We start from the raw sequence: 27,642 nt of genomic DNA on the forward strand, positions 1-27,642 counted from the left end.
CGGCAGAGTTAGGGGCACAGGGGGGCAATATGTCAGAGCAAGCGTTTGCTGTGTTGGGTTGCATACATACAGGATAGATTTTAAACGCTTATAGCGCAGTAACTAAGCACTGTCGAGGTAAACTTTAGAGGGAAAAGTTACTTGTTTTTATGATATCTACCAGCACCCAAGCGTTGTTGAAAGAGTGATCATAAATGAAACCAGAGATACATCACGTCAAACCCAGACGAAAGTTCCTCTTACCCTTTTCCGAGAGATGCTCAGTGTCAGTTAGACAGCATCGAAAGTGTGGGAAAGTACAGTTCACACCTCTGTAGGACGAGTACTATGACAGTTAGAAAGGCGGTTCCAAAGAAATCAAAGGATTCTTATGCGCTCTACCAGAAACGCACCATGGGAGATTTGTGGGACCTATGCGGAAGGAACTCCCCATAGGAAATGGGGTTCCCGTAGAAAGAATACGTAAAAGGGGTATCTGAGGAAGCAGGTGGACGTCAATTACATATCTAGATACCATTCACATTTACGGAAACACAATAGACGAAACTGGGATAATTTTAGCATGATTGCGTTGCTGGAGGGGCAATGGGCATAGCAACACAGACAGTAAATGCAAGCAAAAATCTCGTTGGCTGACGAATGTCATGGGGAAACATTGTGGTTGAATGTGACCTCACATGGGAAACAGTTTCAAGGAAGGTATTAAAAAATTACCCTGAACATGTATGATACACCTTACTTCACAGGTAAAACACTGTACAAGAAGTTACAGCAAGTGTTCAAAATGACTTCCGCTCATTTCCACACAACAGCGCAACCGTCGGTGTAGTGAATTCTGCACTCTTTCCAATATCCCCAGTGTATTTCGTATTTGTGCACATTCATCAATCACACGTTCCTCTAACTCGGCAACATTATCGACAGGAGAGCTGTACACCATGCTCTTCAAATACAAAAATTCAATGGATTTTAATCAGGTGACCATGGTGACCACAATAAACTGATAGATTAACTGTTAAAAGTATATTATACAATTTTACATAAAAACTGCCTGGTTCAACAAATACTTTCAAATTAAACAAAATTACTTTGGCATTAAGAAGTAAGTTTCTATATTGGTTTTATCAACGATGCAGGGTGCGGTTCCCAAGTTGTCCTTCTCAATGAACAGAGGGTTCTTATTTCTGAATCATCAAACTAATTAAATTCCTTTGCTAGTCAATCACAGATGTGATATCCACTACACCTTTAATCACAAATTGCTTGCTCACATGGAAAGAGTGAAAAATATGTAATGGCATTCATTCAATGATGCAGTAGTTTCATATGTGAAGAACAGCAGACCATCTGGAACAAAACAATGTTTATTAGCATCCTGGTCTCATTAATTGTCGTTGCTTATAAAAATCTTGCAAAACATATTAGAATTTAATAGTTCTCTGAATGTTAGTGGCAATGGTTCTACATTAGCATGTAATTTTAATTGTACAGTGGGATCCATGGGTATTACCATGCAAATTGTCCATGACTATTTTCATTAATTTTTCTCTTACATCCTATGTCTCTTTAAGTTATGGATTTTTATGTGTGCTGGTGCAAAAGTTCTCAAGGGCTTGCTTTGAGTTTTCTTTTAATTCTTGAAGTTCTTATTGGGTCAAATAAAGTGCACGAACATAGTGATGGACAATTTGCACAGTAATACTCATAAATCTCACTGTAGATCATCCACTATCTAGTGCTAAGATTCCCCACTGGGGTGCTGCGAGATCAGCGTAGGGGTACCATAATACATTTTAGGGATAAACAAAAAATATATAGATATACACAATGCGTCCATAAGTTCCCAGACTAAGGCAATAACAAATTCAAAGTCAAAGGCATATGAGTTTTGACTGTTTATTTACTAAAAGTAGGATCCATTTGATACGATACATTGCTCAGCAAGAGTTTTCAATCTCTTCAAGTCCTCAGAAAAGTCTTCTTTTGAAAAGTCTTGAGTTTGTAGGTCACAGCCTTCTGGATCTCCTCAATAGAGTCGAATCTTGAACCCATTAGGTGCTTTTTCAGTTTTGGGAAGAAGAAATAGTCCGGAGGTGACAAATCTGGTGAATAAGGTGGATGGTACAATGTGGAGGCTTGCTTTTCAGCAAGGAACTGGCGATTTATTGATGCCAAATGAGCTGAAGCGTTGTCGTGCAGCAGGAAAAAATTACGAGAGGTGAAGAGGTTCGGCCAAACTCGGTTTCGAGCTAGCAAGCGTTTTAACACGTCCTGATAGAATTCCTTACTTACTGTTCTACCTGGAGGCACGAATTATTTGTGAACAATGCCACCGCTATCAAAAAACACGATGAACATAGTTTTCACCCTTGATTTTTGGAAGTGCAGTTTTTTCGGTCTTGGGGATGTTTTACCGACCCATTCAGAACTCTGACGTTTTGTTTCAGGATCATAGGAAAAACACCAAGTCTCGTCACCAGTAATAATCTTGTCTAAAAAGTTCTCGTCACGGTCAATCATGGATAACAAGTCTTGACAAGACTCAACTCAATCGTCCATTTGCTCCCATGTCAGAGCATGTGGGACAAACTTTGAACACAGCTTACGCTTGTTCAAATCTTCATGCAAGATCCGCAAAACCACTGTTTTGGGGATGTTTAGTGTTTCTTCTATCATCCGAGACGTCACTTTCCGATCCTCTTTAATCAAGTTAGCGACAGATGAGATGTTCTCATTGGTCCGAGTTGTTGGCAACCGACAACTGTGTTCATCATCCTTCATTGTCTCCCGGCCCTCATGAAAATGTTTGTGCCACTCAAAAACGGTTGTCTGATTCAGTGCTGAGTCACGCCTTCTGAATCAGTTCCAATGTTTCTGTTTCTGAAAATTCAGCTTTGCAGCAAAATTTAATTGCTACCCGCTGTTCTTCCTTCTCATCCATCTCCCGAGTCTGACACACACACACACACAAAACACCAGGTTATATCAGACATCCACACTCTTCAACAACAACGGCTTGACTGATGCCTCTCAGCATGGCTGTTCAAAAGGGTTCAAATTACGTAGTTCAACAGTCATCCGCTAGATGGGATTAATGGGAAGGCTGCAAAAACTTATGGACCGCACTGTGTATATATATTATTGCTGAAAAATCTCATTGTTGATCACTCTCGATATGTACTCTCGAACTCTTTATACCAAGAATGTTGACTGGATTTTGTTGGTTTTTGATTTCGCAGACAGTGCGGAGAAAATTATTTCACAGCTTGCAACATTGGTCTCTGCGCTGATCCCACACTCAAAATTAAGTTCACCAAGAGAGAGGGTCAATCCATATGAAGTGGTACAATATGGTTGCTTGACCATTTTTAAAGAAGTTTATTTTTTGCGTATTGTGAGATGTTGACAGTTCAGAACCACTGTTATTTTATTTTTACTATCACCGATTTGAAGCTGGTGGGCATTTTTTTTATCATGGCATGCGTAATTTTCTCCATTCGTAAGCATCAACAGCAACTTCTTTACCTCAGCTCTGTGATGTTAAGCACATTATAGGCTACAATTATATTTGTGTGCAACTCTCTAAATATTATTCCTTCATAATAAATTTTAAGGTCAAAATTGTGTATTTTAATTGCTCAAAATGACATTTTTGGACATTTGTTTTAGGGGGGAAACAGTTTGTTTAACACTTGAATTTTTTGTGCAAGTACCTGTGTACCAGTAGTGTGTCAACCTTATTTGAAGCTTGATACTTTAATCCTGTTTTTTCTACAGGGTCATAAACGTGTACTTTTTGTTAAAAAAAATTACAAATTCACGGTTCAATATCTCTTGTGGGCAGTTGTTTAAAAATCTGAAATTTGTACACAATACAGTACTCCATGATAAGTAACTTCAGTAAAAATTTTGAGTTTGAGATTCAATTGGTTTAAGAGATACAAAACTCGTTAAAAATTCAATATTTTGCATTAAATATGGTATGCCTAATTTAATTTCTTATTAACATTTTGTGTTAAAATTCTGCAAACTTTAATTTGGAATGTCAATCAACAACATTACAATCCTAAAATGGATCTGCAATACAGTCAGTTTATATACGAGAGCGTGCTGAAAAGTAAAGCTTCCTATGATTTTCTTTTCTTTGTTACCTTGTAAACACATTTTGGGTTTTGAGCAACCATGCATTGCACTTATAAGACTTTCCCACTTCTCCATTGAAGGTTTGAAACTTCTATCGCCAGAGGGTGTTGAACTATAGCGAGGAAAATGGCAGCATGTAACCATGCAATGTCGGTGGAGAGCCTGAAGTACCGTGCGGTGATCGAGTTTCTAAAAGCAGAAAACGTGCTACAAATTGACATTCAAGTGAGACTGAAGGCATTTTGTGGGAATGAATGCGTAGACATCAGTACTATGCGATTTTGGGCTGTTCATGCTCGTAAAGAAAACCCCAGGTGAACACTATTCCGACGATGTTGCGGTAAGTGGCCTTCCACTCCATTCTCTCACATACGCTAAGAGTTCTTCACCTGGGTTTTTTTCTTTACGAGCATAAACAGCCCAAAATCGAATAGTACTGATGTCTACGCATTCATCCCCATAAAATGCCTTCAGTCTCACATGAATGTCAATTTGTAGCACGTTTTCTGCTTTTAGAAACTCGATCACCGCACGGTACTTCAGGCTCTCCACCGACATTGCATGGTTACATGCTGCCATTTTCCTCGCTATAGTTCAACACCCTCTGGCGATAGAAGTTTCAAACCTTCAATGGAGAAGTGGGAAAGTCTTATAAGTGCAATGCATGGTTGCTCAAAACCCAAAATGTGTTTACAAGGTAACAAAGAAAAGAAAATCATAGGAAGCTTTACTTTTCAGCACGCTCTCGTATATAAACTGACTGTATTGCAGATCCATTTTAGGATTGTAATGTTGTTGATTGACATTCCAAATTAAAGTTTGCAGAATTTTAACACAAAATGTTAATAAGAAATTAAATTAGGCATACCATATTTAATGCAAAATATTGAATTTTTAATGAGTTTTGTATCTCTTAAACCAATTGAATCTCAAACTCAAAATTTTTACTGAAGTTACTTATCATGGAGTACTGTATTGTGTACAAATTTCAGATTTTTAAACAACTGCCCACAAGAGATATTGAACCGTGAATTTGTAATTTTTTTTTAACAAAAAGTACACTTTTATGACCCTGTAGAAAAAACAGGATTAAAGTCTCAAGCTTCAAATAAGGTTGACACACTACTGTACACAGGTACTTGCACAAAAAATTCAAGTGTTAAACAAACTGTTTTCCCCCTAAAAAAAATATTCGAAAATGTCATTTTGAGCGATTAGGATACACAATTTTGACCTTAAAATTTATTATGAAGGAATAATATTTAGAGAATTGCACACAAATATAATTGTAGCCTATAATGTGCTTAACATCACAGAGCTGAGATAAAAAAGTTGCTGTTGATGCTTACGAATGGAGAAAATTACGCACACCATAATAAAAAAAATGCCCACCATCTTCAAATCGGTGATAGTAAAAATAAAATAACAGTGGTTCTGAACTGTCAACATATGAGGCTCACACCATGCAAAAAATAAACTTTTTCTAAAAATGGTCAAGCAACCATATTGTACCACTTCATATGGATTGACCCGAGAGGCAATGCTGGTTTCTTTTGTCTTGGACTGGCAGAGAAGTATCCTAATCTAGTGACAAAAACAATGGACATACTTTATGGCAACAATAAAATCCAAAGCAAGAAATAGCCTTGAGGACGATGTGCATGTTTTGCTGTCGACTGTAAGGCCTGATATCAAACATTTGCGCACTAAGCATCAATCACAAGTCTCACATTAATAAAACAAAACTCTTTTGAGTGATTTCAGTTGAATTTGATTTTAAAATTTTGGTACACCAGCACTTAGCTATTTTGCACCTGTCACATTATACGGGGTCCATTCCCTTATCGTTACAAATAACAACTCTGACGTTGCATAACTAAAATCTTAAAATATTCTGACTTCCGTTAAAAGCTGAGGCTGTAAAGGGGCACTCAGCACACGTAAGGACAATAAACAGGACAACACACAGAATTATACTGGCCATAAGTCGTCAGAGCCTCGTTTGTCTGGAAAATGCAGTTCAGGGTGTACTATGTTGAAGTGAGGTTGACAGTTGGGTGTACTACATGGAAGATCACCCCTTACATCTCTGATTTCAGTTGAAGGAAGCTGTATTCTATTCTGATATTTGTTCCTTATATTAACTTTCAATAAATTAATAACATTAGTACTGGAGTAGGTATGTATATGACAATAAATTTAACTTGCTCCTGATAACATATTCCACTTGATTTAAGATTAAGGATTGAAGAAAAAATTCTAACAAGGGTGCCAAAAGTTTCTAATCTCATTCCCAGGACTCAAACAATCCCGCCAGATATCGCCAGAGCGACTAAAACTTTCAGCTTGGCGACTGTGATCTATTGCTGTAATATTGCATGTACGAAATTTTGAAACTTCTAAGTTTAAATTACAGTACAGCATAAGTTAGCAAATGATTCTTTTATCAATGTTGTGAACATTCCATAGAATCAGTAACAATTTCTTACTCTTTGACCCCCAACCCCCCCCATTTCCCACTTTCTCACATGATTTTGCGATGTTTTGAATTCGGTGATGCTCAGCTTCTTATGGATTGATTTGCTTTATTTTACTTTGCTTTTTTGCCACTTTTGGCTAATTTGCGAAGATGGGGATGAGTGACGATATGATGAATGAACACTCACAAACATCCATGCCCAGGCCAGGATTCAAACCAGGGACCCCTGGCATCGTAGTGCGATGTGCTAACCACTCTGCCAAGGGGGCCGGCTCAGCTTCTTATAGTATGCACAATTGACAGTAGGTGGTTCCCTGGCATCTGATTTTCAGATCTGGCGCCTAGCTCTGAAGAAGATTTTTTGAGCACTGCTCATTCCCAAGGGTGCCACAAACATAAAAAGGTTGTGAATCTCTGCATCTTCAACTATACTTATTCTAATGCTATGGTTCGAGAGAGCACCTTTTCTCTCGTCATCAGGTGACATTTATTTTTCCGGTGATGGGAATTAAGACTAAGACAGATTTGTGATTTCACTGTAAATCCAGTGTGTTAACCAATTACTCCAGTGTCCCCAGGAATTATGTACTAATTTTTGTTGCACTTATGCTACCATTTCTAATTTTTAAGGAGACCATTGCTATGAAGGCTGCTTCTTGTTGCTCCACTGAATTGTATGTGATTCACTCAATGCATGTTTGGCTATTTTTGACCTATCTGTTTCACCCTTACATGCATGCTGCTTGTGTTCATCTATCCTTTCTGTAGAAGGCATCCTGATTCTCCTATGCATTCACATGGTATGTTGTGCAGGGAAATCTGACAGTATTAGTTTGGCAACACTGCCGGTAGGCAGAGTCAAGACTTCACGCGGGAGCTGGGATTTCACTAGACATGTGATGCCATTTCAGTCGGCAGTGAAATGCTGAATATCGTGCTTTTGTTGTGGAAACATTTTTTTAAAATCGTGAATCTTTAGTTGGAATGCAACGAGAGTTTAGGTTGCAGTTCAATCTCGGGCATTACGGAAGAGTTCCTACTCGGAACACAATATTGTTGTGGATACATAACTTTAGGAGTGAACAGTCGGCTTGCCAGAGAACGTCGATGCTGTTACAGAGGCGATAGTCAACAGTCCCCATCATACCACTGCAAGGCACTCTGCTGCTCTGGGCATATCAGATTGAAGTGTAAGGAGAAATCTCCATTTAGGTTTGCATTTCCACCCCTACACAATGGTGGTTGTTCAACAGTTGGTGCCAAAAGACCGGGAAAATCATAAAACCTTTGCAGAAAACATGCTCGAACTGTTAAATGACAACGTGTTGTTTAGTGACGAAGCATACGTTCACATGTCTGGTTGTGTTAAACAACAGAATTTCCAATATTGGGCACCTACAGTCAGGATGCGATAAGAAGCGGCATGCAATCAGAACGCAGAACATGACCAAATTCTGTCTCCTCGTTGGCTGCCATGTGGCTGGGGGTTTTCTACGTTGCCACGTTCACACAAACAGACGGACAGGCTAATCAGCTGTAGGCAAGCTCGGGAAAAAATTAAGCGTCACGCGAAATTAAGCACGTACGTATCAGTATGCTAATATATGTTATTTCCGTTATAAAGTGATAATTTAACGAATCTAGAAGTTTGAATCTGAAGTTTCTTGTAGGTTAACGTTAACTTCCCGTGTGAATTTTACATTCTGGCAAGCATGAAACATTTTATCTTCCTGCTCTACACAGCAACCGAAAACCTTCACTGAAAGAACCTCTGTTGTGTTTTTATTATGGTACATTGCAAGCATTAGTTACCGGCATATTTTTAATTGTTTTATCATATCATAATTACCTACAAAAGAAAATGCGTTTTTGTTTTGAACAACTGTGGCAAATCGTTCTCCTTTGATTTCTTTGTCACACTGCGACGTTTGTCTTTTTCGCAACTCAATACCGACCGCAGCTATGCCCGCCTATTGTTTTTGTATACGAAACTCACCCTTTGTTTTGTAACAACATGGAATTTATACTTCTGTGACATAGTTGAAGCTTCAGAACGTACAAATGAAATGTATTTCTTGAAAATTAGGGCGAATAACGTATAAACAAATTACGTACAACTTGGTTTCGTTAACACGTTTTTTAAATTATATTTTGCGGAACCTACAAAAATTTACCTTTTATACAGAATTTCACAGAACTGAGTTACTGTATTACAGAGAAGAATTTATCAAGATCAAATCAATTGTGTGTGAATTGATTGATTGATTGAGTTGGTGTTTTAGTCCACTTTATGCACACTACGGCTAATCTGGAATGGACCTACAGTTGAAAGTGGGATCCGAACCACTATGTGCCTCGACAGGGTATTGAACCCAGCACTACTTGATTACAAGGCGATGACGCTTACCCTACCACTGTACCATCAGGGAGGCACATGTGGTTGTGTGAAGTGAGACAATTTGGGAAGTTACAGGATAATACAGGCTCTGGCAATACAGAGTTCAATGAATTACAACGAAACGCTTGGCAATGCTCGATTTCCTAAACATGAATGATACATTTGGTACATGTGTAACTAATGCTTCGATCTACCTGTATGTAAAAACATAAAAAAATAATGAAAGAACATAAGTAGTAGTTAAAGAATCAGCTGTTTTTGCTGAGAATGAGAAGTGTCCCGTTGTTGACTATTTAACCAGATGTTTAATCCTACACGTGTTTCTGTGGACTCGCGAAAATCCTGAAGTAGGTCAATCCGGGAACTGCGCGGTGGTTCCACGCCGCTTGCTAACGTGTCCCGACTGTAACAATCTACGAGAACTCCATGAACCACCCCTACATTCTGAACGTGTTATCGTATGTGTGGAGTAGTAAATTTCGACATAATTGGACCATATGAGTTTGAACATATGATGGACATTCAATAACAGTAAATTTTGAACGTTACATTACCATGTTGCAAGAGTTTCTCTTGCCAGAACTTTGCAGATGACGAACTGACCCCACACAAATTTGGTTTCAACAAGATTGCCCACAAATCAAATACATCGATGGCTATTCTCAGACAAATATTTCCTGGGCACCTCATTTTTCAATGAGGCAACATGCCATGGCCACCTTGCCCACCAGACCTATCGCCATGCGATTATTTTCTGTGGGGTTACCTCAAAGGAAAATGAACCACGCACTACAGAAGAACTCGAAGCTACAATTCGTATGGAAATAGTGGCAATTCCACAAGATATGGTTCAACGAGCTGTGCAGAATGTCCATGACAGGTTGCGAGAGTGCGTTCGCAAGAATGGTTCTCATTTGCATGACATCATTTTCAAAACGTAGACCTTTCTTTATCCAGTTTTTTTCATTATGATTCATAAATGGCACGTCATTTGGTGTAAATAAAAATAAAATAAAAAAATTGTTTGTATCAAATTACAACCTTGTACTATGATTTCAAAAACCGTCAGATTTCCCTGAGAGACCTGTATATGCAGATTTTGCTCGCTTCTATGGGGTTCTCTGGTTTGGTGTTTGATACGCGTAGTATGCTTCTTAGTGATAAATCTGGAAATCAAATTTCAACAGCTGTGTATCGAACACACACAGGGAGGGAGATACCAACACTACAAATCAAACCACTTCAAGAGAACAAAGACCGCCATAGTCCATGAGCAAGGAGAATCGGCTCAAATCCGGCAACACTCAGACAAGAACAGGAACACCACTGATTATTCCATAATTTATTTATTAATATTTCATTTCAAGGGTATGTATCAATTTGTGATTGTGTGAGTGACATTTACAAAAAGCATTGACCAGGCAACGGTCTCACTAAGGTTGAGAGCCACTGCTCTATGTGAGTGTAAATTGTCGCACAAGCGAGAGGAATATAACAGTTGATCACCTTCTGTTTCCCATCTTTAATTATTACCCAAGAATGAAACAGAACAGTGTTACCGGGGCATTATGCTTGGTTTGCCTCCACCTATCAGCAACCTGACTTTCACGCACAATTTGTGAATTACTTACATCACGTATTTCAAACTATGTCGTCAACCAAAAAGAACATTTCATATGCCAAATGTACTGTACCCTAGTATGCAATAACCTTTATATGCAATCATGAAATAAGCTTCTTCCACTCAGCTGAAAATAGTTAAAGTAATAAATTTAAAAAAAAACAAAGTGACTGATACTTGCCTGCTACACAAAGGGGTCCCGGTTCGAATCTCCACTACAATCCTTTTTTTTAAACGATAAAATGCAAACTAATGCAAGTCTGTGAAATACTAATTGCAAATTTGATGACAAATAATTTATTTTTTAATTCAAATTGCAAATAATTTTTAAACTGCTGAATACCAAATTACTTCAATAAAATTGAAGCCATGAAATGAGACATAAATAAAATAAATGCTAAGTGTAGTCTATCATTTGAATCTAGTGTATTGCATGGAATTGGTATCACTAGATTATTTGCTTATATTAGGCTATAGCTATGCTATTAAATCTTGCCTCTAAATCTATACACAGACACAAACGATAATGTTGGAATTGTTAGCAACCTCGTGGGAAGCTCTCATTTCATAAAGTGATGTCTCTTGCAGTTTGCAATTTATATTTTTTCTATTAAAATGATATATGATTTATGTTGCTTTACACCTTGAAAAACTGTGAAATTTTAGGCATTGTGTAATGCCTAGTGAGAGAAGAAGATATCGACCTTGCATTACAACATTTATCAGTCCTAACTACACACAAACATTCCATAAAAATTGAAAGATCATCATACCCCCCCCCACCCCGTCTTTAATAATATATATATATATTTTACAGAAGTCAAATTGGGCAATAAAATGTTGTAGAAATATGACATTATAGTCAAGTCGGTATGATAAGTTGCCAACATGCTTCTCATCAAAGGTAGATTTTTTACAGTGCAGTGCCAACTAGTTGATTGATTGATTTGCTTTATTTTACTTCACTTTTGTGCCACTTTCGGCTAATTGTGAAGATGGGGATGAGTGATAAGATGAAATTGATGTGCACAAACATCCATGCCAAGGCCGGGATTCGAACCCGGGACCTCTGGCATCGTAGCGTGATGTGGAAATCACTCCACCACGGGGGCTGGCTAAATTGGCTAAAATTCTTAATTTTCAGATTTTTAAAATTTGTCAAACAATGGTTATGTTCAATTTTACGAAACAACTTTCTCCTAGCATTGGGTAGTTGTTTTGAATCTCTTTGCATATATTTTTAAAATCCATTATCGTTGTCAATTCACATTGCGAAACCGATCTTAACAGAGTAAACCTGTACTTGGAATGTGGCAACACAGCACACAGCGATGTTCGTTGAAACTGCAGGCTAGCACTGAGAGCCAATGCTTGCTCCACTGAATAAAAATCTCTAAAAGATTGGTTTCGCAATGTGAATTGACAATGATAATGGATTTTAAAAATAGATGCAGATTTAAAACAAGACTAATATTGTATTTGTAGGACTACCCAATACTAAGAAAAAGTTGTTTTGCAAAATTGAACATATCGGTTTTTTGACAAATTTTAAAAATCTGAAAATTAAGAATTGTAAAAATTGTGTTCAAAACATTTCTGCCTGCACCATACTAAAATTTCTCACGATAGAACAACCCGTTTATGATTTATAGAATTTCAAAGAGAGCAATCGTGCGCAAACCTCCAAAATACCTGCCCCTTTTTTGTTCTCACGACAATAAAAAATATAAGGCATACTTTAAAAAAATTGGTTAGCATAGATTAACGCAGAATTGAATAAGCTAAATTTTGATGTAACTTGTTTTTAAGTAGGTCTACTGGTCAATTTTTAATTGGAATTCAAACTCGAGTATCAAAGTTTTAATCCGACAGTAGATTGTCTTTAATTTCAGAAAGCAAACTGATCCGGTTTGTTTAAAAAAACTTTCCAAAATTTGCTCTGTAAGTCCTGACTTTTATAGTCAAACATTAAAGACTTGTTGGTTTTCAACTAGTTCATTTGATTCAGAATAAAATCATTTCCAATCATAATATTTGTTGACAGGATTGATATGGTGTGGGAGCTCTTTTAACATGCATGCCCCAAAATTTCACAAGCGCTTAAGGCTATATTATCCAATATGTTTTTACACATCAATTTTTCTTTTTTTTGGAAATTGTGTGAAGGATGGGCAGAGGATTGTAATGCCCATCAACCCTTTGTACATTCCAATGTATTCTGGTTTAGTGTTGTCTATCTGTACTGAATAATGAATTCTTTATTAGGAAGTGAGGTTCTGCCACAAGATGCTTCATATATAATATTTCCGCTTTTACAAATTTTTAGTTGCTTAGGTTGAGTATATCTATATATACAGGGTGATCGAAAAGTCCCAGAACACAAACTTCAAATTTTTTTTTCACCTGTCGTTATTATGATAATTTCAAAATTTCTGTAGAAGCTGGTTTGCGAGGGTCTTGGCTGTACACAACACAAGAGATGGCGCTGGGGAGTGGTGCTAGCAGTCGTGGCAAGGAAATGAACTACGAGCAGTGCTGGTAACAAAATAATCAGGTAAACCAAACCAACAGCTAACCTAAACTGTGAAAGCAAGGAACAAGTGGACCTTACCTGCGTGATTGTGTAGATCTTTCTCATTGGATATCTGGGTAGATGTAGGCACATCACAAGAGATGTTGAAAGTCTCCCCCATGCTGCAGCATGCATAAATGTATGCGACGGCACATGTTTCGTGCTACGCGATGCAGAATAGGCACATTAATTGCAGTAATGCACTGGGCAATGTTGGTTTTCAGGTTATCTAAATCGTGGGGATTATTTTCGTACTTTCCCCTTCAAATAATCCTACAAGAAAAAATCAGGTCAGGTTAAATCAGGTGATCTTGCCGGCCAAAGCCCTGATGAAATCAGGCGGTCATCAAAAAATTCAAGCAGAAATGCCATGGTGGCATAGGACGTATGGAATGTTGCCCCGTCTTGTTGTAACCACACATCTCGTTCATCGGCGTCCAAAAGCACGATAAACTGCTGTATAATGTCCTGGTACACAATAGAGTTCACTCGGTTTTCGAAAAAAATTGGTCCAATAATTCGTGATCTGGACACGGCACACCAGACACCAATTTTCTTCAAGTGGAGGGGGACCTCGTGAAAGATTTGTGGATTTTCTGTGGACCAGTAGCGAGTGTTCTGCGCATTAACATGACCTGACAAATGGAACCAGACCTCTTCCGTGAAGTATACCTTATCAAGGACAGCAATATTGTTGCGAGTGAATTGTTGAAACCACAGACAGTACTTAATTCGATCACCATTGTCACCTGGCCCCAGTTCCTGAACCACTTTCACGTGGTATGGCTGTAATTTTAACTGTTTTGTTGCCTTGTGTACTGAGCCACATGATAAACCCACCTGTTGTGATAACCCCCGCAGTCCTTTCTGCGGTGATTGTTGTAATCATGCGGCGACGTCTTCTAAAACATCATTCGTCACAACTAAAGGGTGCCCACTACGTGGCTTACCATGCAGACTACCATGTTCACGAAATCTCTTGATTAATGCATGAAGAGTTGATTTACTCACAGAATGCCCGAAACGCCTCTCGAATTTCTCGTTCGCAGCATTGTATGATGTCGTTTTCAAATACTTCTCTAACAAAAGCACACGCTCCTCCACCGACAAACTCATCCTTGCAACTGGCATGATTATTTTGTTACCAGCACTGCTCGTAGTTCATTTCCTCACCACAACTGCTAGCGCCACTCCCCAGTGCCATCTCTTGTGTCGTGTACAGCCAAGACCCTCGCAAACCAGCTTCCACAGAAATTATTACATTATCATCATAACGACCGGTGAATTTTTTTTTTGAAGTTTGGGTTCGGGGACTTTTCGATCCCACTGTATATATATAATCTATTTCACAGATTATAACATGGCAATTTTGGTCAATATTAATATATTGGAGATTAGTTTCACCACAAAAGTAAGTCTTGAAGCTTTCCTGGTGACGAATGATGAAAAGATTCTCTCGGTCTCTCGAGCTATCAACCAGGTGAGTTGTGGAAAAATATTCCAAACTTTTGAGAGCTAACGTCACTCTCATCTTCTGGAAGATGGAAGCTTGGAATTTTTTCCACAACTCACCTGGTTGATAGCCTGAGAGAATCTTTTCATAATATATATTTCTCTATAGTTATTAATTACCTGTTACCTCTTCAAGTAGGAAAATATTTCTTCAACAGCTCCAAAACTTCCTCTGATTCTAATAAAGCCTAAAATAAAAAAAATAAAGAAAATATTAGATATTACCTAAATAATGCAATACATTTGAAAATCACTGCATATTTAGTTTTACGTTGAGAAAAATGTACCTACAACCATGGAATTAATTTCTTTCTTTCTAAGAAGGATACGTGATATAATACTACAACTAACTGATTGGCAAAATTGCATCGTCAGTGCGAAAGCTGAAATAACTGCAGCATAGAGAGAATTTAATTTTTAATGCAAATTTTGGCATTTTTTAATGCACACAATTCTGCAAAAGCTATTTGAAAATAATGCCTCTTGCGAATTATTCCTTGTTTGCATGCACAGTCTTCTAAGAACTATTCCTTGTTTGCATGCACAGTCAGCTAAGAACTGTGGTGCATGATCGCCTTCCTGTGTATACAGTGTTAAGTCAGCAGATGAGAAGGTGTTTGGTACCGACTTCTGCAAGGACGGAGAAGGCAATAGGCGAGAAGTCGGGGGAGAATAGGCAGTGCTTGATTGGATTGTGTTGAGACAGGGAGGAGGCTTGGATTAGTGTGAGCTAGTGTGGATCGACCATGCACCATCATCAACAGGTACGTGTTTTCCAAAACAGGGTCATAGCATCAACAGTCCGAATTTCTATCTTTCACCGTTTACTTCCTTTAATTGTATAATACGAGACAGAGTCACTTGCGGATGGTTCCCTAATATCACGGGAATCATCTTTTACATAGACCGCTCCAATGGGCTCTGTACATGGTGGAGGCGTAATCGATCACCCCCCTCTCCCCAATGATTTCATTTTCTATACTCTTATCAGCAAATGCCGAGAACTCGAACACTCGCTGATGAATTGGAAACTACCCTTGAAGAACTGGAAACCTTGACTCCAATTTCAAACAGTCTTAACTAGAGCACTGAGGCGTAATATTCCCCTAGAACCTATAGAGCAAAACTCCTTTGAAAATAATCTCTGTAAGGGGCTCTGTACAGAACTATCATTTGAGTAACATAAATTACAATGTACACTCTATTAATATTTTCCAATCCACTTGAAATTTAGTAATCAGTTATATACAATTTTTGCACATTAAAAAATAATAATAAACAAAGGCTACATAAAGGCAGGGAATGTATTTATATGTAAATACATATTTATGTATGAAACTAAAATCAGTTCTATTTTGTATTATCTTTGCACATTGTGAAATGTAGACTCGAAAAATTCAGTTTTTATTTTCCATATTTGTACATATATTAGGTTTTGGCTCATATTTTAGTTATTTATACATATTATTTCCATATTGCAGAACATTTCTCAACAGATACTCCATATTCATGTCATAACTGAAAGAGTTGGGTAAATTTCTTGCGAATAACTGACAAAGTCCATAACTGATAAAGTCCGAAGTGACGTTAAACAAACAAAAGTTTATGACCTTTTTTATACCCTCCAATTGGGTTAATTACAAGTTTTCTGTCATCCGAACAATAATGTTTTGTAAAACACTTGAAATTCCTGTTTATTTACAATAAAAGAGAATCACGGCTTGAGCATCGGCTCCTCGTCGTTACAAAAGTTGGAAGAGAGTCGGAAGTCAAGCACTCAATTTTGCACTCGACAGCAGCGCCAGAAGGAATGATTTTGTGGCACACACATGGCATTCGCTTCTGGTTTCTCTTCAAGATAGTCATGGTAATAATTACAATGCCAAGAGTATATTTGATGAAGCTCGTGAAGTGTGTCTTATTATTAAAAAAGGTAAATGTTTACAATTTTAACTCCATATTTTGGTGAAAATAGCTAAATATGTATTTACATAGTATATAGCACATTTTTACTGTATATAAATCTGTTTGCTGCTTATTACATACACATACATTGCCCAGTGCAAAGAAACAATGATCATGATGTAGGATGTTACAACATAGCTGATTTACAATGATGGAAAACATTTCTAATGTGACAAAAACTTTCAAGTCCACTTTATTCTTAGATCATGGGTAGACCTACAGTTTAAAGTCGGGGTCCAAACTATTGTGCAACATGATTCCATTGAGAACTTATTGCAGGACCCCTTTGATTACAAGGCTATGCTAGCATAGAGTCCTTGTGAAATGCCTTTCATCAATGTATGACGTAGAAAAGTTGACTGGCTTTTATTTTTTGTGTGTCATCAATAATATGAGAGCTATCTACCCAAAATACTCAAGGTCCAATAATGACACATATGCTACTATTATGAAATCAATGAATTAAATCAGATTTCTTCCTCTATTTTAGAGGAATAAAGTAGCTGCCACGTCCCCCTTCAAAAATTACCTTATAACTAGGGCTTGGAAATTGATGAAAATTTTTTTTTTCCTGAGTCTTGAAAACAATGCTAAACCTGATATCAGTCTGTTTCCCGTAAGTTACAACAAGAACATATTGATTTTATTTTGCATTCTTTGACCTTCTTTGCTTTTAGGCCATTTTTAAGTAATTTTTTCCGTCTTTATTGAATTTCTCTTCTTTTCTGAGGTTTATTTTCCTTCTCCCCTAACATCTCGTGAATTTTAAATGCATTTGCTAGCAGAATTTATGTATTTAAATTTCCTGACATGTATTTTTTAGCAAGTTCGCCATACGGTCAATGGAAATATAATTTTTATATATACCAGGAATGGAGGTTTATCATTTATCGGACACAATTTTCAAAACAAAGAAAAATTAATGTAAGCACTGTAAATGGCAATTATTTTTGTAGCAATTTTGATTATTAAACCTTGCATTATACTAACTTTATTTATATACACACATTTCTAAACCATCAGGTTTTTCTGCTGCTCCTTGTATTATATTATTTTTAACTGAAAGTTTGTAATTGATTAAATAATTAATTATTTTCTCTCCAGCACTTAAAATACTTTGTGTGAAGCCTACTTTGAGGTTTCCTCCCGGGTCACAACAATCACTTTATCTTGTGTTTTAGTCACAATATAAAAAAATATATAATCTGATGTACGCGAAACACAACTGTATTTTCAGATGCTGACCAACTACCATATTGTGCAAGGCCCACTCTGAACTTACACAGAAAAGCCTTGAAGTAAAAAATAAAGATAAACTACATTAGCACTTAATTGCTTTTTTCCCTTTGGTTCAGTAGTTCAAAACACCAAACAGTGGGTTTTGTCTAATTATTCAATTACTCTGTTGTAATTTATGAAAAATCACTTTTTCATTTCAAGAGCGAAATTACTTTTGGGTCATATTTTTACCATTTTTAGGCAACTTTTAATAATTTTAAGGTCATTTTACAAGGCCATTTTTAAAGATTTTTTACTTCCAAGCCCTGCTTAAAAATACATTTAAAAATGTAACAAGTCAATAAATTCACAATGCATGGAAAATGAGGATAAAAATTACATGAAAACTGATTTGCAAATGTTTATTTATTTAGTTTGGGCATTTAATTGCACAAATGTATGTCTACACTAATTGCTTTGCATTTACATTATACAGTGCGTACATTTTAAAACTGGCCCCGAGCACAAATATGATAAATGTTACAATATAGTGATCTGTGCATTTAGTACCTTACAACAAATGTTGGAAATGACATCCTTCTTGCAGGATACACATGTCTAGATGCTTTGCCATATTCCTAGCAACCTTACGGAGTACTTCTGCGGTGATATTTTGAATGGCAACAGTGATGTTATGCTTCAGCTCTTCTAAGGTGTGTGGATTATGTCTGTAAAGAGTTTCTTTAAAAAAAACAACATAGGAAGTAGTCCGGACTTGAGAGATCAGAAGATCTGGGGGGCCATAGTCCTTGTCAAATAACCCTGTCACCAAAAATTTCCTCAACATCGCCATAGTTGATTTAGACGTATGAGAAGTTGCACCATCCTGTTCGAACCAGCACATTCGTTCATCAGGTTCCAACATTGCAACAAACTGCATAATAATGTCTTGGTAAATCTCACTGTTCACTGTGGTTTCAAAGATGATCATCCCTATTATGCATTGCCTTGATATGGCATACCATACACCAACTTTCTCAGGATGGAGGGGAGACTCAACAAAGATGTGTGGATTTTCGGCGTTCCATGTTCGGTAATTTTGCAAATTGACATAGCCGTTCAGGTGGAACCACGCTTCATCAGAGAAAACACATAATCCAACACACTACGGCCCGCCAGATCTCCTGAATATGCATCTGGAACTGTGTATCCTGCAAGAAGGACATCATTTCCAACATTTGATGTAAGGTACTAAATGCACAGATCACTATGTTGTAACATTTCTCATATTTGTGATCGGGGCCGGTTTTAAAATGTACGCACTGTAGCAACACATTTACAGGTAAGTTGGAGGTTCTTTTGAACGTCTAGAAAAGCACTGTTGCAGGATGACAGTGGATTTATAAAGTTACATTTGATGGTTTCTAGTGCTCCACCCCCTTCCATTTTATTGCACGTTACTATTGATCTGTTACACCTCAATACATTGTATATTTAATCAAATAGCTCCATTCTTTAGCAATGATTTCTTTTGTTTGAACCAGTGGCGGTTGCTTAATACCATATTTACTCATGTATAATGTGCACTTTTTTCCAAAATTTTGCCCCCAAAAAATGTGGTGCGTATTATGCATGGAATAATTTGGACAGCCAACATAAAACCGTACAGGGTCATTCCATGATTTTGTGACACTTGCATTGAATTTTCATGTTTACGGAACCCTATCATGTTATATATCATTGTAAATCTTCAATCCTAAAGTTTCCGAATATGGTAACAGCATTCCATGCAAAACAGTAACACTAATATGAAATGTGGTTCAAACGAGCTAAACACAAAATGAAGGAACATTATAATTTTTATGTTTGTTTGTTTGAGTTTGTGTTTTAAGTCCACTTTGTGCACAGTAAGGCTAATCAGGACTGGACCTACAGTTTAAAGTGGAATCCGAACCTCTATGTGCCTATCGGGTATTGAACCCGGGACTCCTTGACTCCAAGGCGACGACGCTACCATGATGATTTTTATGTGGATGAAAGAAAAGGCAAGGAAAAATAAAATAATAATTAGAATGTATTACTGGCCAAATAATAATATATATATGGAGTGTGTAAATGCCTTAATGGAAGAAATTTTGTGTTGCTAACTGTTAGTTTGAGGGTTCTGAATGTGCCTCATATAAATGTTACGTTAGTCATGGAAAAAGTATAGATTTTAAAGGGTTTTTTCGAAAAGTGAAGAAGGAATGAGCAAAACCATGTATAAAAGTTTGAAAGCCATTTCCAAAGATTTATTCACTTTTTAAAGGAATGTTTTGTGACACCAAGAAAAGCAGTGCCATTCTGGGGGAATTCGAGCATGCACCTCCCGTCACATGGGATGCGTATCAGCGATATTTGTTGGGCGAGAAATAATATAAAATAACTTCCTGAGCACTACAAATCCATACCGTAATTTTGATCTTGCCTTCTGCTATTAAAAGGGGGGGGGGGGCATCGCTTGGTGACTTATTGTTAGCACAGGCATTCACTCTTGATAGGCATAGCTATCAACCTACAACTAAGAAAGCCATCTCTTGAACCTGAATTGTTCTGTGCATTATATACGGGATATAATTGTTTGTTGCTCTTCACCATCAAAAACCAGTGTATATACGGCGTGTGCTACCGTGCTGCAGAACGTTACTGAATTTGCTAAAATAAAAAGAACAAATTCATGTATTTAAGAAGTTTGTTAAAACACTGAAGTGAAATGAAACTTTTCATGTTAAGAGGCTCAAACATGTGCAGCACATTATGTTCAGCTACAATGAATACTGGGCTATTGGCTTCATAACATGTTTTCGCTACTTCGCGGTGTGCATGAATATATCTCCTTCATGTCCCTCGGTTTTTAAGGTAGGTAGGGTATCAGTTCGAGAAGATCATCTGCTAGCACGCTATTCTGTTTCCAGCTTTAAAACGAAGTAGGTGTGGCCAATAAGTTACAGAAATTTGTATTAATGCGCGCTGTACCCACTTTCTATTCGCCAGCACTTGCCCCTCCCTCCCAGCGCACGTGTTAGCTTCAGTGTCAGTATTTTCCACAACGTTTCGAAACTAGAGTGACTTTTAAAAATGTGCAAATATTAGTTTCTTTTTAAATGAACACTGTTGTAAATACGAGAGATGAAGAAAATATAATAAAATAGAGGTAAAAACTTACCAACGATGTCAGTTCTCGTCAATGGTAATATACCATGTAAGAATAATTCACACAGCTGTCCGTTGTAGCGGAGTGGTTATCACTGTGCGCTACGACGCCAGGAGTCCCGAGTTTGAATCTTGGCCTGGGCATGTTCTTTGCGAGTGTTATTTCATCAATTTCACAATATCGTCATTCATCCTCGCGATTAACCAAGTGTGGCAGAAATGCGAAGTAAAATAAACCAAATGAATCATGCAATAATTTAACCAGCGTAGACAAACTCATATCCATGAAAAAAAAAACATCCACTTTCCTGCTAACGGCAGCAAGTCCAAAATCGGCTAAAATGTGCCATCCGCGTTTTTGTTCGGCTGAATTTCCTTGCGGACCGCATAAATGCTTGTTTTTAAGACACCTGTTCAGAAGGTAACGATTCAACACAATACTCTGGATCCACCGCAATTTTGGTATCGCCACTTGTTCAAAGTTTCAAATGTAGATGTTTTGTAACACTTGCTGTTGAAGCCACATCAACATTCAATGATATTTACAACCTATAAACACTACACAAAATCTCGTGAACCACCACAGGGCAAGGGAGAGGAGGGCAGGTTTTGCAGGGGCGAGGGGAGGAAAGCTATAAATAGCCTTGTGCTTGAGGGTGTTTGGGAAGATTCTTGACCACGAGAAGTAGTGTCTCCAACTATGTTATTTTTTCCCTTACGAATTAGATACAAGAAATGTGAAGGTCTTATTACGTACACCCGTGTTGGAACATTAATAAAACTTTGTAGTTGCGAAATTGGCTATATAGCAATTAGATACGATAACATCTTTGGAATATTACCGAATTGTAATGATGTTTCTATAAAGGTCGGGTAGCAACACTGAATGGCACAGTTTGCCGATCTGTAACGCCAAAAGCTTGTGTCCCCGCCTTCTACAAATTCCTTCTTGGAAGCAGTTGCCAGTGTATGCATCTGGCATTTTTCTTTGACAAGCTGGGGGAATTCAGGTTCCTGAATTCTGAGCATGTTTTATGTGGGAAGTAAAGGAAAGGAAGCGTAGGTGGATCATTTAATAAATGCTAAAGTAACATTCCGTACAATTTTAAGCATCACTGGTTGTATTTGCACCAACCACTTTGGCTTTCTCAAAGGTTTCCCTACAATCTTTTGCAGTGTGTTGATTTTACCATTGTAGATAAAACGAATGAAGTTGAAAGTAGTGTGTGCGTATTTGTGGTATATACATCAACACGTGTGTAATCTAGAGATTACCATGTCAGTCACTGTCAGTCTAAATCATGTTTTCTGAATCTGAATCTAGTCCGGTGTTTCAAGATTATAGACTTTACTTAATATTGCGAATTTGCAACACTGCACAACACAGAGTGACGGACAAGTAGCGGGAATTTCGTTAATTTGAATGAGTGAATGTCATCGTAGGTGCTTTACTAAAGAATGATTATGAATTCATAAGCAAGGATAAGGCTAGTAAATGCTTTGAACAGCATACAATGCTGTATTACTCTAGTTTCAAGACGGCATTGAATGGACTATCTATCAGGGTGCAAAAGGTCTGCGGAGGGACTACTGCCAGCATCCACCAATAGGGCTGCACTGGCTTTCTCTAGAACACGTGCTTTTGTTTACATCCACTTCGTAGTGGAAAAAAATGGACTTTATACACATCCACAGCACAGGTAAGAGTTGTTATTTCAGTATAAGAAGAAAGTTTGCGTCAATTTTCTCGTCTCTGTTACAACAGCATCTTACAATGTTGTTGCCACGCTCGTATCAGTGTACAGTTATGTAATGCTTGTAATGTGTAATCAGGGTGGCTACTGTATGACCCTGATAAAATTCAAGTATAATTCCCAGTTTTCAAGGCGAACTCTCCAAAAATTCAAGGGTACAAGCAGATGTTTCCCTTATTTCAAACTTACGCATTACCTCCTCTCACCACCCACATATACCGGTACACAGACACACACACACACAAATATATTAACAATATATATGCGATTCCAATTTATACAAAAATTTAAATTAAATTAAACGGTACACATATTTAACATATTATAATTTAAGTGTGGACTTTACATTTGCCATTTTAGATACTCAGAATCGAAATACATCTACAAACACAAGTCACAAATGTTACGGGATATATTAATCTATGACAAATTGTTAATTATACAAGAATTTCAAACTCAAATTTACCTATCAACTTCAAGATATCTTGCAATAATCTTCCGTCTGTCAGGTAAATTGTTCTGCAAAGGACACTAACAAAGTAAAAGGACTGAGAGCATTTTGTTTTAGAATTATTTTGTTTCCTTCCTAGATTAAAAAAGTGTGGCTGCGGTGGCTGAGTCTGTAATGCGTCTGACTATCATGCTAAAAGTCGCGGGTTCGGTCCCTGGCTGGTTCAAATCCGGGAACTTTTCTAACGTTGGAACGGCGCCCACCCAGCATCGAAGGACATGGGTACCTGGGGGAAACCCTGGGGGGTAAAGTCGGTCAGGGGTATGGTGCTGATCACATCACCCCCACTCACGACCGGATCAAGAAAGTGTGGGGCATTACCCCATCCGGTTTCGTTCCAATTTTAGTCCGAGAACTAAAAATGAACAGAAGGGTTTCATTCCGGGCCGAACTAGACGTACAACCTCAGATCATTCTAGTTACGGTTCGGACATATATACTCCGGTTCCATTCCAGTTTCAGTTCGAGAACTGAAAGTGAACCGTAATGTTTCATTCCGAGTCGAACTGAAACTGAAAGTAGGTTTCAACTGCAGTCCCTGCCTATACGCCTTCATGGCATGGTGCTAAGCACAGGGGAACACTTTACCTTTTTTTATCCTAGATTTAAAAAAAACTAAATTGTGAGAAACTTGCCTCGGAGCATTAATAAAGTATTAATGGCATTTAAATTAATAAAAGTTGCAGTCTTTCACATTTACGGAGAAAAAATCACGTAGAATTCATGAATAATTCCCGGAATTCAAGGAATTCCCGGTGAGTAGCCACTCTGGTAATATACAGGGGGTCACTTTAATGGCAACCACGGACCACAGATTCATATAGAGGACATCAAAACAAACAACTTTTTTTGTTGGTGCATCGATTCGATGCTACAGCCATTCAAAAAAGACAGTTTTGCCACCTGGATGCTGGCAACCCAACACAACATTTCATCGTATCTTTGATGTCATTTCCTGCGGCGAAACAGCGCAAGTCAGGGTAGCAAGGAACACACAAATTTTGTGAAAAATGACTAACTACCAACCACATTATTAGCTGTAAAACGAAGTGAGAAATTCGTCCACCGAACATCATAGCTTACCAGGCAGAAGATCAGCAGTCATCTCAGTAGAAGGGGGAAATGAATCAACGATATGAGAAATTTTAAAAAAAGTATTCAAAATGAAGTGTCAAAATCAGATTTTGTCTCAGCCTACATGTCAAATATCAACAACAATAAATTTTATTGGACTTACATGTGGCAGTTTACGCCCAGCTACATGTCAAATATTTGCAAAACTCGTTGCAAGGTTGATGTCTACAGGTTTGTGTCCAGATGCCTTGTGATACTTTTGTGCTGATAACGGAAGTATCCCAGGTTCATGTTGTTACATTACGGCTAAAACACGTACAACCACAGTAACAATCTAATGATGAATCAGTAGCGAATATACTGCCTGTTCAGAGTTGCAAACTATTACATGTGCATCCGGTGTGTAGATAAACACAGTTGTCGGAGAGTTCGTTTTACTACTATTTATATCCCTGTATTTTCAACCATTTTTGTCAATTGCCTCATAATGCCCTGAATATACATTATATTATTTGTTGCTTACCTTTGGAATTTTGAGATCTTTCATTTCTATTTTGTCATCTGTTCAGTGTGTCACAGACAACTAGTATCAGAAGGACGAAGTGGATAGACTAAATTGTAGATGCCAACTTGGTAACTAGATTAACAAATATTTGACATGCAAGCTGAGACAATATTCGATATGACCACTTGAATTATATTTTCTTTCTACCATTTTTCGTATAGTTTGTTTACTTCCTGTTAGGTTACAGAACATGTTTTCTCGTTTTCTTTTACGGTACATAATGTGGTTGATTGTAGCTGTCATTTTTCACAGAATACGTGTGTTCCTGGCAAACTTGGAATGCATCGCTTCACAACGGGATATGATGTCACAAATGCAATCAAATGTTGTGTGTGGTTGCCAGCATTCAGGTGGCAAAACGAGTTTTTTTGAATGACTGTAGTGCTGAAACAATGCACCAACAAGAAAAATGTTGTTTGTTTTGATGTCCTCTATACGTTTCCGTGGTCCGTGGGTGCCATTAAAATGACACCCTGTATATAAGAATCAGCTGTAAACAGGTGGAACACGAATTGACAATATGGCTGTCTTTAATCTATTTTGGTGTTAAGTAGCATAGATTGGAAATATTAAAAGTATAATCCATGAATTTGTGGCTTCCAAAAATGCATTCTGCTATGTAAAATGTATGTTCGAATATTTTAATTTGATATTTGATCTAAATCATCCTTTTTAAATGCTAGAAATGTATTCCCTAATGGTTTTGCAACACTTCAGTGGTTAGGATGAAACAAAACATGTGAGGAGGGGAGGGTCTTACTTATCGTACAATTCACAAACATCTTTTTGGTCAATCCCTAGCCTCTGTCTCCTGATGTAACAATGTGTGTTGTTCCAACTGACTACAGATTTGAGACCCAAAAATTGTACGTGTGGTATGTGTGACATGTCAAGCAATCGTGGTGAACGGTCAGCTGCATTTTGTTGTTCCATGCACTGGCGTATGCAGGGTTGGAGGAGAGGGGGTTGATGGGGGCCTACATCTATTCTCAAGATTTTGAAAGAATCAACACTTTTAAATTAAATCTGTAAACAACTCAGGAGAATAAAAAAGAATGTGATACATTCAAATTCTCCTGAAAATGATCTTCGATTACCATTTTTGTCTTTGAAGAGTGTTTAAAACAAAGATTAAAAGCAGTGATTGCAAAATATTTTATAGTTTATTCTCCCCATACCTAGAAGCAGCCATATGATACAGACTTTTACAATCCTAGAAAAGTTACGGGCCACCACTAGTTTCAAAGGTCCAGGGTCACCACCTTTGAAATTAATAGCTTGGGGAAAAAAACAACAGTAGTAGTTATAAAATGCCTTCTTACCTTCTTTTTCTCACTCAGAATCTCATCCAATATTGAATTATTAAAGAAGGACTCTCCGCGAATATTGCCCTGATGTATTTGGGATGTGGCATCGGGAATTTCGTCCCCGTTCTGATCCTGGCTACTAGCAAGAACACTCTGTCTACTGAATTTGGCTTGTTTTCCAAATTTGACTGACTTCATACGTTTCTTGTTCTGTTTGGAAGAAAATGATTTTCTTTTGATCCTTCTCGTCTTTTTCCTTGGTAGCAAAGATTTATATGAAGCAGAAACTTCAGGTTCACACGTACCAGCAACTGAATCTTTGGGTGAGTTTTTCTCTCCGGATAACCTTTTCTGAACATGAAGGGTCAAACGCTCCTTTACATCTGCACACTTTTCTTCTCTGTCTCCACTTGGAGAAGAATCATTTAAGATTTCCGACTCCATTGTTTTACGTCACAAACTGATAGGCTTCTCTATCTGAAATGATATTAATTTTCAATATACAAAACACTCAAATAAAGTTATTACGTAGGGTGGGTCACAAGTTCCTTAACACACATTATAAGATGTATAGGAGTTATGCTGGGAGCAATTGGTCATAACAAACAGGTTAGGCCAAGGGAGAACCATAGTTGTGTATATCAAGCGGAGATTCACCATATTGAGTTCAACTCAAAAAATTGTAATAGGAAAGAGGCATGTGATGTGTCAAATCAGGCTAGAATTTAACGAGAAATGATGCGGTGAAGGTTTCTTCAACATATCTTTAACCAGTAAAAAGATATGCACATATCCTTCACTTATGTCAATGTTTGTTAATCTGTTTGTACACTCGTAAATGTTTCTCCCACTCATGCAGACAATGTAGCAGCATCTCAAGCAACAATATCTCAGATTATCAATATCACAAAATTTTAGTGCAGGCCTTAAATTTTCCCAAAGGTAAAAGTCCAAAGGTGTTAGATCCTGGGAATGTGCAGGACATTCAACAGGTTTCTGATTGCTAATCCATCTACCAGGAAATTTAGCATGAAAAACACTCTCACAATGTTCCAATTAGAGTATTGCAACGAGGGCTTCTCGCTCGAGAGAGTAATAATATGCACGGATGACGCTAAATAGAGTATGGAATTGACAACTTCTTCGCTTGAGCAGATAACGCTTGAATGAGCAAAGCAGGCAAAGTGACCAGTATACGATCAAAGCCCAGTAGTACACGTATAACTAATTTGTTTGTGGTAGTGGGACCTGTAATTATCGTCATCAATTCTTAATTTACCCTGTACTGTATGGTAATGCGATGCCATGCAGTATTCAGGGCCAAGCATGTG

General features: G+C 37.6%; 1 protein-coding gene across 2 annotated transcripts; it reads right to left on the minus strand.

Annotated features, from left to right (window-relative positions):
* Window positions 1-720: 720 nt before the first annotated feature.
* On the minus strand, window positions 721-26,784 carry LOC145981283 (uncharacterized). 2 transcript variants are annotated; one of them, XM_083114459.1, is made up of 3 exons: window positions 26,327-26,784; window positions 14,853-14,913; window positions 721-1,347 (listed from the first exon to the last, which is right to left on the minus strand). In XM_083114459.1, the coding sequence occupies exons 1-2, from the start codon at window positions 26,753-26,755 to the stop codon at window positions 14,857-14,859; spliced, it is 486 nt and encodes a 161-aa protein (XP_082970585.1). In that variant the 5' UTR covers window positions 26,756-26,784; the 3' UTR covers window positions 721-1,347; window positions 14,853-14,856. The 2 variants fall into 2 exon arrangements, with proteins under 2 accessions (XP_082970585.1, XP_082970584.1); XM_083114458.1 differs by having other exon boundaries at window positions 14,846-14,913.
* Between the last annotated feature and the right edge of the window lie 858 nt (window positions 26,785-27,642).

The sequence above is a fragment of the Lepisma saccharinum genome, chromosome 29, assembly GCF_977018435.1.
Source record: "Lepisma saccharinum chromosome 29, izLepSacc3.1, whole genome shotgun sequence".
Taxonomy (NCBI): domain Eukaryota; kingdom Metazoa; phylum Arthropoda; class Insecta; order Zygentoma; family Lepismatidae; genus Lepisma; species Lepisma saccharinum.

Excerpts from the sequence above, each read along its gene's own strand:
- LOC145981283 (XM_083114459.1), bottom strand. The coding sequence starts at position 26,755 with ATGGAGTCGGAAATCTTAAATGATTCTTCTCCAAGTGGAGACAGAGAA. Across the intron at positions 14,914-26,326 it reads TTCTGAGTGAGAAAAAGAAG|GCTTTATTAGAATCAGAGGA; the intron begins GTAAGAAGGCAT and ends TTTTTATTTTAG.